A 14214-nucleotide genomic window follows, 5' to 3' on the forward strand; every position below is an offset into this window, starting at 1 on the left:
CCGAAAAATCCCAAAATCCTATTATTTTTCCTCATTTTCTTTTTCTTCCATTTCTTCTTTTTTTCTTCTCCTTTTCTTCTTCTTCTTCTTCTTCTTCTTCTTCTTCTTCCCACGCCCCTGCTCCTGCGCGCTGCTTCTGTTCTTCCTTTCTCTCCTTCTTCTTCTTCTTCTTCTTCTTCTTCTTCTTCTTCTTATTCCTTTCTTCCTCTCCTTCTTCTTCTTCCCTGCGCTGCCTCCCTCGCACCTTCTTCCTCGCCCGAACCAGCGCACCAGTAGCGCGGCCGAGCTCCTGGCGCAACCGCCTGCGCACAACCGCCTGCCATGGACGGCCCTCGCTGCTCCAGCCGCTGCTACTACCTCGCGTCGCCGCCGCCACCGCTGCTCCGTATCGCCCATGGCCGCGATGAGGTGCTCGGCTGCCATGGCCGAGCTCTCGGCCAGCCTCCCATGGCGGCCTTGCACTTTGTGTCTCTCTCCCCCTCTCTCGGTCTCTCATTCTCTCTTTCTCGCGAGCTCTCTCTCAGCTTGCTCCCTCTGTTAAGCTCTCTCTCCATCTCCCTCTCTTACCCTATCTCTCACTCTCTGCTCATTTCTCGAGCCCCCCCTGATCTCTATCTCTCACTCTCTGTTCCTCTGCTCTTCTTTGAAAAACATGGCCACTGGCCATTCTTAAACCTCCACGCACACGCACACAAGTACACAAAAATGATATCACATTAAATAATTAACTAAATTTAATCTAGGTAGATTTAATTTACACTTTCATTAATTTTGGGTTATTACACACTCGGATATCCCCAACCACCCGGACTACCCGAACGGGAGCGCCTACAGAAGGAGAAAAGAGAAAAACACATGACAAAGACCACCCCGGCATGCATACACAAAAATAAGAACAGCGGAAGCAAAGCTCAAGACATGCATGCACTATGGGTACCCCGCTAACTAGGGGTGTGCAAAAAAACCGTCAAACCGCGGAAACCGCCCGCACCAAACCGCACCGCACCAAACCGTGCGGTTTTTTGGGGGTGCGGTTTGGCACGGTTTGAGAAATTCTCAAACCGTGCGGTTTGCGGTTTGTGATTTTTTTGGTTTGGTTAAAACCAAACTGGCCAAGTAGTATATTAATAAAAAAATTAAAAATATCTAATAATTTAAAAATTAAAAAAGTAAATTAAAAATATATAATTTCTTGACCATGAATTATATTGTGGATTTTTGTGTTATTTTTATATTATGAGCATGTGGTTATGTTGTAGATTTAAAACTTTTAAATTTGTATTTTTTATTAGATAGTAACTTATTTTAGTTTTAAACTCCAAGATACTATAAAAATTTAAAAATTATGATTTTATGCATTGATTTTTATGTTTTAATTAAAAATTTATAAGTTAGTGAAGGAAATACCAAATGAAACAATAAAAAAGCATCAAACCGCGGAAACCGCACCAGACCGCACCGCAAATGCGGTGCGGTCTGGTGCGGTTTGTGCACACCAAACCAGACCGCGTGGTCTGGTTTAATGCCAAACCGCACATGCGGTTTGGCTTATTAAATCCTTCCCAAACCGCCCAAACCGCCCAAACCGCACCGTGCACACCCCTACCGCTAACACAGCGGTCACAAGATAAATAAATAAACACAAACTCCTGTGCCAACATACATAAGACTCGAGAAAAGACCTGGCACAGTACGAAATAATAGAGTAAATTCTACTTAGACATCAGAGTGGATAGGGATTGACGGGACTGCCTGTACACCGTACCGACTCTGCCACTAAAGCTGACTCCCTTGCCATGGCCCACGCTGTCACTACCTGGAATGATGGAAAGCAAAGTGAGTCGAGAGACTCAACAAGCATAAAGAAAAGAAAGGCTGAAGGCTGAACATAACCAGAAAACTCTCCCCAAAATAAACCCCCAGGTACACACAAGGCATGAGACGCTACAACATAATAGTAAAGCATAATAAAAGTACATACCGGTCCTTGGGGCCCACACAAGACACACGGCACCCAAGTCCCATACCAACATGCCGCCGCCCTGAAAGGCAACAAATATCTCCACAAACCTGCTCGTGCGATCCCGGGCCGGTACTCTCGTTGCCCGTCCCCGTCGGTACTCCCGACAATCGAGCCATAGGCTCCCTCAGAACGGTACTCCTGTCCGAGAACTAATAACTACCAGTAGCCATGCAATGCACATAGAAATGCAATGGCGTAATGAGCATCAACGTGATACAAGGCGCCCATAGATCTAGGCATCAGACCATGCTCCGCCCACATAGTAAACCACACGCGATACATATGCTCGTGCTGAATGCAACCTAACCAAGCTAGCATGCCCGTGTCCAAGCACACTCAGTAAATGAATATCCCAATATGCAACTCGTACCCATGTGTATATCAAGTCATGAACAGCAATATAATAAATCTAAACGTGCAGTAAATCACATACTGTCAGAGCTAGTCAGCAGTGCCCGGCACCGGTCAACGGTCAGTGACAAGAAGTGTCCACCCGACGGTCCACATCAGGGCCGTACAATAGTCTACCCCAACATCACCAACAACCGACCCCTGCCCTACTGCTCGATAGCTCTAACCGAACCATAAATAAATCTAGGAAAAACTGTAAATAAACCCAATAAAATCGTAAATAAACCCGCACGTCTAGGAACCTAGTCCCCAAACTGGTTCAGCATCATTCTCAAAAGGAGTGGGGGCGGTATAAACTCCCGTAGGCACACAACAAATAAAGCTCTAGAAGTCTCGGATTTAATTTAAATTAAAACAAATGAATAATAATTTAACAAATAAGGTTAGGTGCCGAATTAGAGTAAAGGAGAAGATAAAATACAGGAAATCAATGGGTCTTTCACGAGAATTGAAGAACACGAGGAGGGGGTGAGGAGCTTGCCTTTACACGGCCGTTTCTTCTCTTCCTTGTACTCCTACTGCGAAGTAAAACGTATAATAACTATTAATAAAACCCGTGGCTCACACTAATTAAATTTAATCGTGTAATTTAAATAATTTAACCATCTAAAATCTCATGTAGACACACCATAAATAAAATCCCGACGAATCTTATATTTGATTTAAATTTTATCACATCAATAACCTCCTCAATATATATATATATAATTAATTAATTAATATATAATATTAACAACTCACCAATATGCTTAGCTTATAAACATAGGAACATCTATATATATATATATATATTTGCTTAGCAGCATATACACATATCTTCACCAATAGGCTTACACGGCCAGGCATTCCTTAACTTTTCTTTTATCCTAATTTCATTGCATTCACCCAAGGGCTGCCCACCGCCTTACATGAAACGGCGTCGTTTTGGGCTGCCTGTACTACCCAAAAATTAATTTTTTCTTCCCAACGTGCGCGTCCGCTCCTTGGCTCGATCCCGCGCCTCACCTGCCTCCCTCGCGCCCGCGCGCCACTCGGCCAGCTGCTCCTTTCAACATATGAACACACCAAACTAAATTTAAAGGAACCCTCAGCCACTTTCCGAAAATTGCATTCCAACACCCAGAACTTCCATTAATTGCACACACGCCCAAGTTCCATTTCTTTCTTATTCCACTTACGCCCTAACATTTCCAAAATTCCACCCATTTAATTTATTTTATTATTTTTCCTAAATACTCTCTGATAAATAATTATCTTCTCCAAATAACTTAATTACACCTTTTCTTAAATCTCTAAGTACCCCAAATAAATTAATATGTCCTGTTTAACCCACCAATATTCAATAACCACCACAACCTCAATAATTAATAATTAATATTTCCCTTCCCTTAAACCCCAAAAATATTTAACAATCAACTTAGACGCAATTACTAAGCATCAACCATTCACCAGATTATTCAATTCCAATAAATCAAAATCACTTCAAATGCAAAATGCAGCAATTATTAATTGTTCCCAAATAAATTAATAATTATGTATTTAATTCCCAAATTTCGGGATATTACAGCTTGTTTGTCTAAGTAAGAGGTTGTAAATTTCTAACTTTTTGCTAGAGGACTTATCTGGAGAGATAGAATGTTTTAGTGGATTGGTTGAAAAATCCTTAGTAAGGAGCTAAGGTCGTGGATTAGACTTGATTTAAGTCGAACCACTATATATCATTGTGACTCTTATTTGCTTGTGCTATTTCTTTCATTTATTATTCCAAACATCCTCACTTGCACTAAAATCTTATTTTTCATCAAAAAAAAATTCAAATTCAATCAACTTTTTAAATAACCCAATTCATCTCCTCTTGGCTATTGATGCCGTAGATACTCGATTCTAACAGAATATATGTCCTCCAATCACCTAAACAATGATAATGACGTGACTAAGTGAGAAAATATAAGCTTTTGATAGAGATTGACTTAATACCTATATTTTATACCAATCACGTAGTGTCGGCCTACCTATTGAAAGCTTGAATAAGATTGAAGATGAAACCAGAAAACAGAGAAATTAGAAGCAATATTGCTCCTCTAAAAGAATTACAAATACTGTATCTCTATTGGTGCATACATTTATGGCATATAATGGTTACAGGCTTCCGGTTCCTTGAGATGCATATTGAATTTAGGAGCTTTTTTGAGCTTGACAGAGCTTGAGATGGTTTAACACCTATCAACAATTTATAGTTCATCACTTTATTGAGTTCAATTATTTGTCCCTATATTTTATTTTATTTTATTTTCTTCTTCTAATCAGATTCAACCTCTAATAATAAAGAAAATAGTTCTAAAAAACGAAGAAAAACCCTTTCTTTTTTCTTTTTTCTTTTTTTTTGTTTGGAGGAATGAAGCAAGAAAGTTGATCAACATTTAATAAATGATTAGTTGGGTTCTAATATTTCCTGTGTTTTATCTTTTGTAATTGAATCGGAAATCGTATACAAATATATTTGATTTTGATTAAAAGAGGAAACTCTAATAACACATAATTGATATTTTATTTATGTAAGGTAAATAATATAAAATAAAAGTATACCAAATAGAAATTTAGTTTTTTCATGTTTTTGTGAGCCAAATAAATTTAATTTTTCATTTTAAAATTCAATATAAATTATCCATAAAAATCCAACATCCAGAAAAGAGAAATGTAAAAATAAATTAAAATAAAAAAAACTAAATTGAAACAAAATGAGAGGAATAATGACCTTAAAAGTCCTAAAAAATTAAGTTTAGGAGATTTGATTAATTTAATTCTTTATTTGTTAGAACAAAGAGATGTAGGGGTCTTTATCATGAGTGGAAACAAATTTTTAGGTGTATTTGTTGTTCTAAATTGTTTGAAGATGAGATTAAAAAATTGATCTTACTATTCAAATCAATAGTTTTTATAAAGACAAATATGTATTATTTATTTTTATTTATCTAACTAAAGATAGAATAAAATATTAATTTTATTTAATATATATATATATATATATAATTTTTCCAAAATTTCTAGGGGGCCAGGGTCCCCCCCGCCCGCCCCTATCCACGAGTAGTCATGTTCTCTTTCCTCAACACTAAATTTGTAATAATTCATTAATAATAATAATTCAAATTAAAAGCATATTTTTATTCAGATAATTTTAAGTACCCCCAATCCATTATTCTATTACAAACCTTATGCACACTACAAGCATTTTAAGCCAATACCCTTTTTAGCTGCATCGAGAAAGAATTTAGTGAGCTTAGAACATGAAATGACAAAACCATATATATGGTTTAATTTTGAAGACTTTCTTTATTGATATGATATAATTTCTTTTCTCATTATACATATAAAGACAAAATAATTAATGATACGAGATGCATCAAATTTAATTTTACGTTATTTATGGACCCATATGCAATATTGTTATTTGTTTTTTTTTTTCTTTCTCTGGCTGTTCATGAAATGGATATTCCAATATTGCCTTTGGACTACTCCACCGATACATTGCTCACTTTTTCAATTTATGAAGAAAGAAAAAAAATGATAGGACATCAATGTTTAAAATGTGTGTTACTAAATTCAACGTACCTAAATAGTTCATAAATAATATATCAATTAATATGTAAAACGTATGTGGTAGTTCTTTATATATAATTTTACAAGAAAAATAGTTATAGAGTGGTCCAATTAAACGTACAATAATATATATGACAAAATAATCAAATGATGTATGTGGTCCAAATATACCTTAATAGTTTCAAAGACTTTCACACACCTAAGTTATCGAATTTTCAAATGGAGTTTCAAGGATTTCCATCCAAATTTAAACGCATGCATGCACGTGGTCCAATTAAGATAAGTTGATGCCTTTCTCCTCACGTTTGCAGAGAAAGGCTAGGGGTTGAACTGGCTACTAGGTACTTTGATTTACATCTCCTACAGCAATCGCAGGGTCGAGTTGCGGAGGGCGCTCAAAAACTTTAACCCAAAGATTGAATATTATATTTTTAACAAATACCAAATCATTTCTTGATGTTTTAAAATGTGATCAAATTGGACCCTTTTGCAATTAAATCATTGATAATTATATATAAATTTATAATTATTATTTTTAATAATTTTTTTTTTTTACAATATCGAACACTATACACACATGTTGATGATATTGTAATATATATTAATTAAAATATAATTTAACCCTTAAAATAGTGAACATTAATCATCAAAAATAGGTAAGCGAAACCAATATATTTGTCACTTTAAACAAAAAATAATAGGGTTAATTTGATAAAAAAAAAATGAAAAAGAAGCAAACTATTTAGAATTATTAAAAAAAATCTGAACTTATTTGGTGATTTTCCTACAAAATAGAGAAAATAAATTCTGATCGACAATCTTTTTGTGGTCACATAACATTCAATCTTTATAATCTGTGTAAAAGATCAATAGATGATTCAAATCTTACAAATATATCCACTCTTATATATATAGTATTATTGTGATATTATATGTGGATGATCAAATTAATAAAATTTGTGTCCACTACAACTCGTATAGAGCTAAAATCAATGTATATATGCCATCCATCAAATTCTTATTTTACACACTACAAACTTCATATATATATATATATATATATATATATGAAGAGAGAACATACATATGTAAACATGCATAAAAAGGATTATTAATTTGTTTTTATAATAAATTAACACCCTTAAGTCTTAACCATTGGATTAATGCAAGATCAGTTATAAATAGAAGGATTAAAGGGGTGTTCTCTATATATAATTTTGCAAGAAAAATAGTTATAGAGTGGTCCAATTAAACATACAATAATATATATATATATATATATATACGACAAAATATTCAAATGATGTATGTGGTCCAACATACAATAATAGTTTCAAAGATTTTCACATGCCTAAGTTATCAGATTTTCAAATGGAGTTTGAAGGACTTAATTTTATCCAAATTTAAACGGATGCATACAGGTGGTCCAATTAAGATAAGCTGATAATTAAGGATGCCAACAAATTTTTTTTGACAAATTTAACCCAAAGACTAAATATTTATTTTTAAGTTTACAAATTAATTTTTTAAAATGGGTGCTTTTGATTTTTTGAATTCTTGAATGATCGATGAATGGCCTGAGTCCAAAACTACTATTTATTTATTATTATCAGGGGTCACTGCAAAGCTGAAGTTTTTGAGTGACAAGAGCAAAGGGTAAGAAACGAAGAACCAATTGGACTTGTAGTCGCCTGCGTTGGACTTCCCCTTTACTCTGCCTTGGGAAAGAATTAATGACTTTGTAAGGTGAAGGACGAGCTGCCAAATAGTACAGCCCGTCATTGGCACTCTTGAAAAAAAAAAGGAATTTGATGAGTTTCGAAGATAGGGGAGAAAGTTTATTCCTAAGTAATAAAATGGTTAAAGAAGTGAGTTGGGTATATGAATTTGGGATCAGTTGAAAGGGTGCGAGCTTGAGCTCGTTGAGAAGGTTAAGAAGATATGGTGCAAGAGGAAACCTAAAACCAAACTCGAGATGCTAGGGGCTAATGGCTATGAAGCCAGTTGGGGGATAGGCTGCATGGAAGCTCAGAGAGAGGATATACACTTGGCAATTCTTAGGGAGACAGAACTCTCGGGTGCAAGTCCCCACCTCGTGGAACTTAACCTTAGAAGGGAATTGCCTAAAGAGCTCTTATCCTTGGCCTTTTTCAGCGATAAGCTCGCTGACAGCCGGATCAGTCTCGGAACTCATCACTTTTGCGACCTCCCTAGCTCGCGAGCTTGTTCCTCCGATGTTATGCATCTCTATCACGACAGTCTTCAGAGTTTCACATGTTGTCTTCTCCTGTGAAGTGGTTGCAGCTCTTTTGACTCGAGTTTTCTTGAACAGAATCAAACATCTACAGAAAAAGCAAGAACAGTCAGCTGGTCGCAGGTCGTAGACCAGACCTCGAAGAATTGGAAAAAACCCTAAATGTACTGCCTATTTGAAAGGTCATGCGCTTTGCAACGGGGTGTCGCCTAAGACAAAGGGGCTACGACTACAAGCCCGGTACTCCATGAAAGACTAATCCTAAGGTCTTTAAGCCAGAAGGCTTTGAAGATGCCTAATAAACCGATTCAAATCGATGCACCAGAAAAAGGGAAGCGCCACCGACAGAATCAGAAAGACCAAAGAGCCAATGGGAAAAAAATGATAATGAATGGCCCAAATGAAAGAAACCTCAAGAAAGAGATAGAGATCACGAAGAACTCACCAAACAGTGGACTTCTTGTCGATATGAAAGTCCAGAGCAAGCCTCGAGTGGTGGTCGGCCCATGAATGATTCCAATCGAAAGAACTTGGTCGCAGTGGAAGTCTCGAGAGCAGAAAGCTAAAGCAAAGATTTTTAAAATGGCATGAAGAGGGAAAAACGAAGGATTTCTCTGCTATTTATACCTTCAGCTTGAATGATCTCAACCGTCAGATCAAAATGACTTATGGCATGCTCTGCGTTAACCGATTGCATGACTGCTTGTGGGTCTACGGTTATGATCACGGGAAGTAATGGGAAAACATGCACACTAAACGCGTCTCAGACAAGACGTGTGGCATAAACTAGCGTGATTTGAAGCGATTGGGCAAAAGTCTGAAAGGCGAATTGACAGCTAGAATAACTGGCATCCATCAGGTCCCAATTCGAAGATCGCATCACGAGCTGGGGGGTTTGTGTTATAGATATCTCTCAGACTATTCCTTATGGGCTGGACTCGATCCAGCAGGCCGGCCCAATCGTCTAAAACCTAATAGGCCCAGGCTAAGCTCATCAGAACAAGCTCGCACATCGCTGAAACCCAAGCTCAGATCACGAAACCAAGTGAACTCCCAGCATGCTCTCAGCAATGCTCCCAGGGATGCTTCAAGCGAGCTCTTAGCAATACCTACAACTTGCCGGCCTATCCGTTCAGCTCACATAATAACATTGCCGCTGGATAACCAGAGGTAGGGATCCACCTACTTTATCTAATGCAAACTATATCCCTGATAATATAGAGCCCACTCCTGATTTTATGAAATTGATAATGACATCTTGTCTCCATAATATTATCCTATTATTTTAGATTTTATGTAAATTGTAAACACCCCTACTACAAATAGGGGACGAAAATCATTGTAAAGAGAGAGGTCAACCATAATAATATACTGTGATTCTGTCGGAATAATCATAGAATAGTCGTAGAGTAGGCCTCATTTTGGCTGAACCACGTAAAAACTTCTTGGGTACGTTCTGTTTTGTTTTTCCTCCTTGCATTTTGGCATATTTTCTCATTGTGAGTCTACGAATCACGATCGGTTAATTCTGAACGTCGACAATGCACATGAAATATATTAATTGATATAATTAGAATTTAAATAAATATATTTATTTTATAGACTTATATATTTATAAATAAAAATTTAAATATTTATAAATTAACATTTTCAATTCATCTTAACTTAATATATTTATTTAAATTAAAAATTTTAAATTTTAAAAATTATATCTTTTATATTCATCTCATGTTTAAATGTATATTTAATTTTTTAAATATATTTATACATTAATATATTTAATTTCTTATAAAATTTAAATATTTATATATTCATATCAACTTTAAATATTTATAAGTTAATTGACTAAAAATCAAAAAAATAAAATTGGAAATTTAAATTAACGGACTCCATCGTTAAAATAAATTAAAAATATTTTTATAATGATCAAAATATATTTATAAAATAAAACAAAATTAAAACTAGCCACGGATTGAATATTCTGTCGCAAAAATTAATTTTTCATTTTTTTGTTATTTAAACAAATATTAAAATTATTTTTTTTTATTTTTAATTTTAGAGATAGAATTAATTATCCGTCGCTAAAATTAGAGACGAAAAATTCATTCCGTCGCTAGATAAAAATTTAATTTAATTTTTTATTATTATTAAAACTTAGCAATAGAAACACCTGTTCGTTGCTAATTTTAACGATAGATTATTATTTTCGTCACTAAAAAATTAATTTTTTATTTATTTTTAATTACATTAGCAACAGAAGATTGTTCCATCGCTAATCTGTCCCTAATTTTATGAAATTCTTTTTTCGTAATCCGTTGCGATTCCATCGTTATTCCATCACAAAATAACAAAGAAAATTTTATTGCTAATCTCGAATTTCTTGTAATGTTAGTCTATTGTTCTTTGTGACTTTACTTGTCTTTGCAATCAAATTTGTATTTATATTTTTTTATTTAATCAAATCATACATTGCACAAAACGTAAGCAACGACATATAAATTTATAATATCTTCTACGAAAGAAAAGGAAAAGGAGGTTAACTACAACTATTCTCTTAGATCAATTGAATTATATGTAAACAGATTCTGACAATTTTTGTAAGAGCTACTTGAGCTATTGGTTTGATTATTAAGTTTCTCGATTACTTGGCATCTTTATCTTAATATTGAATCATGCGCGTGCAAATTTATATATAGATAACATATAAAATCTCATCAATTAGAAATTTATTGTATATGTTGGACCAAGCACCCCATATAATTATTTTCTCTTATATGTAAAATGATAGGGGAAACTAAATCATATCTATAAATAAAATCATATAATTTTCACATGTCCCAAATGTATAACTAGCTTACAAAAATAACGATAGTCAAACTAAATGATTTTATCGTAATAATCCGATATATCTTGATTAATGCATAAAAAGATAGAATTTCTAACAAATGAGTAGAAGGATGATGAGTAGAATTGCAGAATTTTCACTTAAATAAATAAATAACCTTTGATTAGTAGACAAAAGTCATTGTTATAATTTTAAATGTATTCTGATCATTGAGACTTATTTATCTAAATCTAAAATTTTGAAATATCTAATTTTGGATTCAATTACAAAAGATATATATATATATTTATATATATAAAGAAAAAAACATCAATAATCCATTTCGTGGACAGTCAGATAAGGAATAAAAAAAAAACATAATGCATAAACAGAATGAAGAGCTCACTAGTATTGGTACTCTCTTGCCTTCTCCTTTCCTTGTTCCCAAACTCTCTAAACCTCATAAATTCAATCTGCAACTCAGGAAACTATAACCATTTGATTGTTTTATCCTACATAAATTAATGTACGTTGGAACACTCTATAATTATTTTGCATTTAATTTATATATACTGAACTACCTTACACGTTATACACATTGATCTTTTATTTAACTATTTTACATACAATCATGTATAATAAATTAAAATTGTAAGCAATATATATATTAGAAGGATAATCAAAGACAATATTGGAAGAATAATTAATAATCCATTTCATAGATAGCCAGACAAGGAAAAAAAAAACAAGCATAATGCATAAACAGTACAGACACATCGTGAACCTAATTAGTCACATGAAAATTGATGATAGAGAAATAAATGTTGCTTTCACTTGGTCCCGACATCTCCTCACTATAGTCTCCTCCACAATAAATTGATCTGATCATAATTTAATTTTTTTCTCATCTTCCGTCTCTATAAATTCAAGCTACTCAGCTTTGCTTTTCTGCCCACAAAAAAAAAATAAAGAAAGTCTTGAAAAACATCAACAAAATGAAGAGTTCATTGCTGCTTCTACTCTCCTTCCTTCTCCTTTCCTCGCTCCCAAATCTTCTTATGGCTGATAATCTTGAGCCCTTGTACGACTCCTCCGGCGATAAAGTCGTCACAGGCACCCAATAATATCTCGTGCCTGCGTTCAGTGGACATGGTGGTGGTTTATATGCCAAACCATCAACTTGTCCAGGAGAAATCTTCCAAGAAAATTCAGACTCATCGTTGGGTCAGGCAGTACTATTCTATCCTGCCAACTACACCTATGTGAGTGGTACTGTTGTCCACGAGTCCTCTGCTTTGGACATCCATTTCAGTGGTCAAGCTTGTAGGAAATCCCCAAATGCGTGGACTGTCAGTTATTTTGATGACGCAGTGGGTGCATGGATCGTTACAGCATATGGGTTCGTAGGAAACCCAGGACCATATGGTTTCAAGTTTGAGAAAGTCTGCAACGATAATGTGTACCAGATTCTTTTCGATCCTCCGACTGCACTAGGATTACCTAAGAGCTATGTTGGGGTCACTTCTGAGGCCGAGAGACGCACGGCTCTCATTAGTGTCCCACCCTTGCGGTTGAAGATTGTCAAAGCTTCATATGCTCGCCAAGTTAAAGAAGCAAGACTCAACAAGGGAAGGATTGCTAGTGTGGTTTAATGCCCACTATTTATCTAAATATTTTATCCAAGTCTTTCTTGTTGTTGGAAATAAATTATAAGGATATCACTTTTGAGATCCTTGTAATGCATAAATTATAAACCCATAATTAAATAATGGACTTGGTACCGTTGCTTTCAATTTGATCAAACTGAATTATTATTTTATTTTCAATTGAACTGATTAATTTTATTATTTAATTAATAATTATTCTAAATATCAGGGTTGTGAGATGAGGAAATAACTCTTAAAAGTCTACAATGATCTCATCGACATATATAGGTTCAATAAACTTCTCTTTTTCAGTTACAAATTTGTATTTTTGAAGTTAACAGATATTCTTTAGTTATATATATATATATTTGTAAGCTATATATTAAGGGTGTACATAATAAGTAATTTTTTTTATATAATAGAATAATTTAAATTTACAATATCAAGATAATAGCATACTCAGTCGAATTTTATTGTACGCATCTTTCACGTTAAAGCATTTCATAGCCATCCGTGAATGACTAGCTCATTTGCCTATATTTAAATAAGCCAAGTAATTGACATGACTTGAACGTGGAAAAATGAAAAAAAATAAAAATAAAAAAAATCGTACGGATAAGATTCCTTCATCCTCACATGCCAAGTGAACAATAACTGAAAAGAGAACAAATTTGATAAAAATATTTTTTTACATGCTTATATTTAACATGGAGTGACCCATAACGGTCATGGGTTGGATTGCATTTTTTAAAATTCGAATTTGTAAAAATTATTGATTTTGTGTTTAAACCCACAAGTTTATACCAAACTTGAACCCACCATCTGAACTTGTGAAAATCCCGTAAACTACTATTGGGTGCGTTTGATAGAGGTGTAAAATAAGGGTGAAATTTTAATTCTCACCCCAACTCTTAAGAATTCTAATTCCTTAATTTTAAGAAAAATCTTCATTTTTTGAACTAAGATGAAATTCAAATTTCATGGAATTGAAAAGTTATTTGATAGAATTTTCTAGAATTTAGATAAAAAATGAATTTTATCTTCATTTTCTACTCCCATCAAACGCACTCTTATTAATTTTGGTTCGGAATCAGACTACGATGAGCTCTACTTCTAGGATTTTAGCTCTATAAATTCAAATTACTAGACATCTCTAATCATCTTAAAATATAAAGAATAGCATAAACACAATCGTTAGCACTCTCCTTTTCTCAGCTTTCCTCACAAAAACGGCACAAAATTAACAGACAGGCCAAATTATTTTAATTTAAAATCTCAACGAATATTCTAGGAATTTAATAATTAGAAATATCATCAAAAGCATCAGTAATGATGACATGTGATTGGTGCCATGGCACAAGGCATGACCGTGAATTATAACGACAATTAAAAAATATGCACCAATCAACCATTAATGAAGTCACCCTAATCTTCATTTAATTGCTGTAGTTCCACTATT

At 34.2% G+C, this 14214-nt stretch overlaps 1 protein-coding gene across 1 annotated transcript in view; it reads left to right on the forward strand.

Annotated features, from left to right (window-relative positions):
• Positions 1-12761, forward strand: part of LOC127798351 (uncharacterized) — a 29411-nt gene extending 16650 nt beyond the window's left edge. The window contains exon 2 of the mRNA XM_052331866.1: positions 12254-12761. Coding sequence (XP_052187826.1) covers positions 12254-12761 — 508 coding nt within the window. The remainder of the gene's footprint in view (positions 1-12253) is intronic.
• The last annotated feature ends 1453 nt before the right edge of the window (positions 12762-14214 follow it).

Source organism: Diospyros lotus, chromosome 3 (assembly GCF_014633365.1).
Source record: "Diospyros lotus cultivar Yz01 chromosome 3, ASM1463336v1, whole genome shotgun sequence".
NCBI classification, from domain to species: Eukaryota; Viridiplantae; Streptophyta; class Magnoliopsida; order Ericales; family Ebenaceae; genus Diospyros; species Diospyros lotus.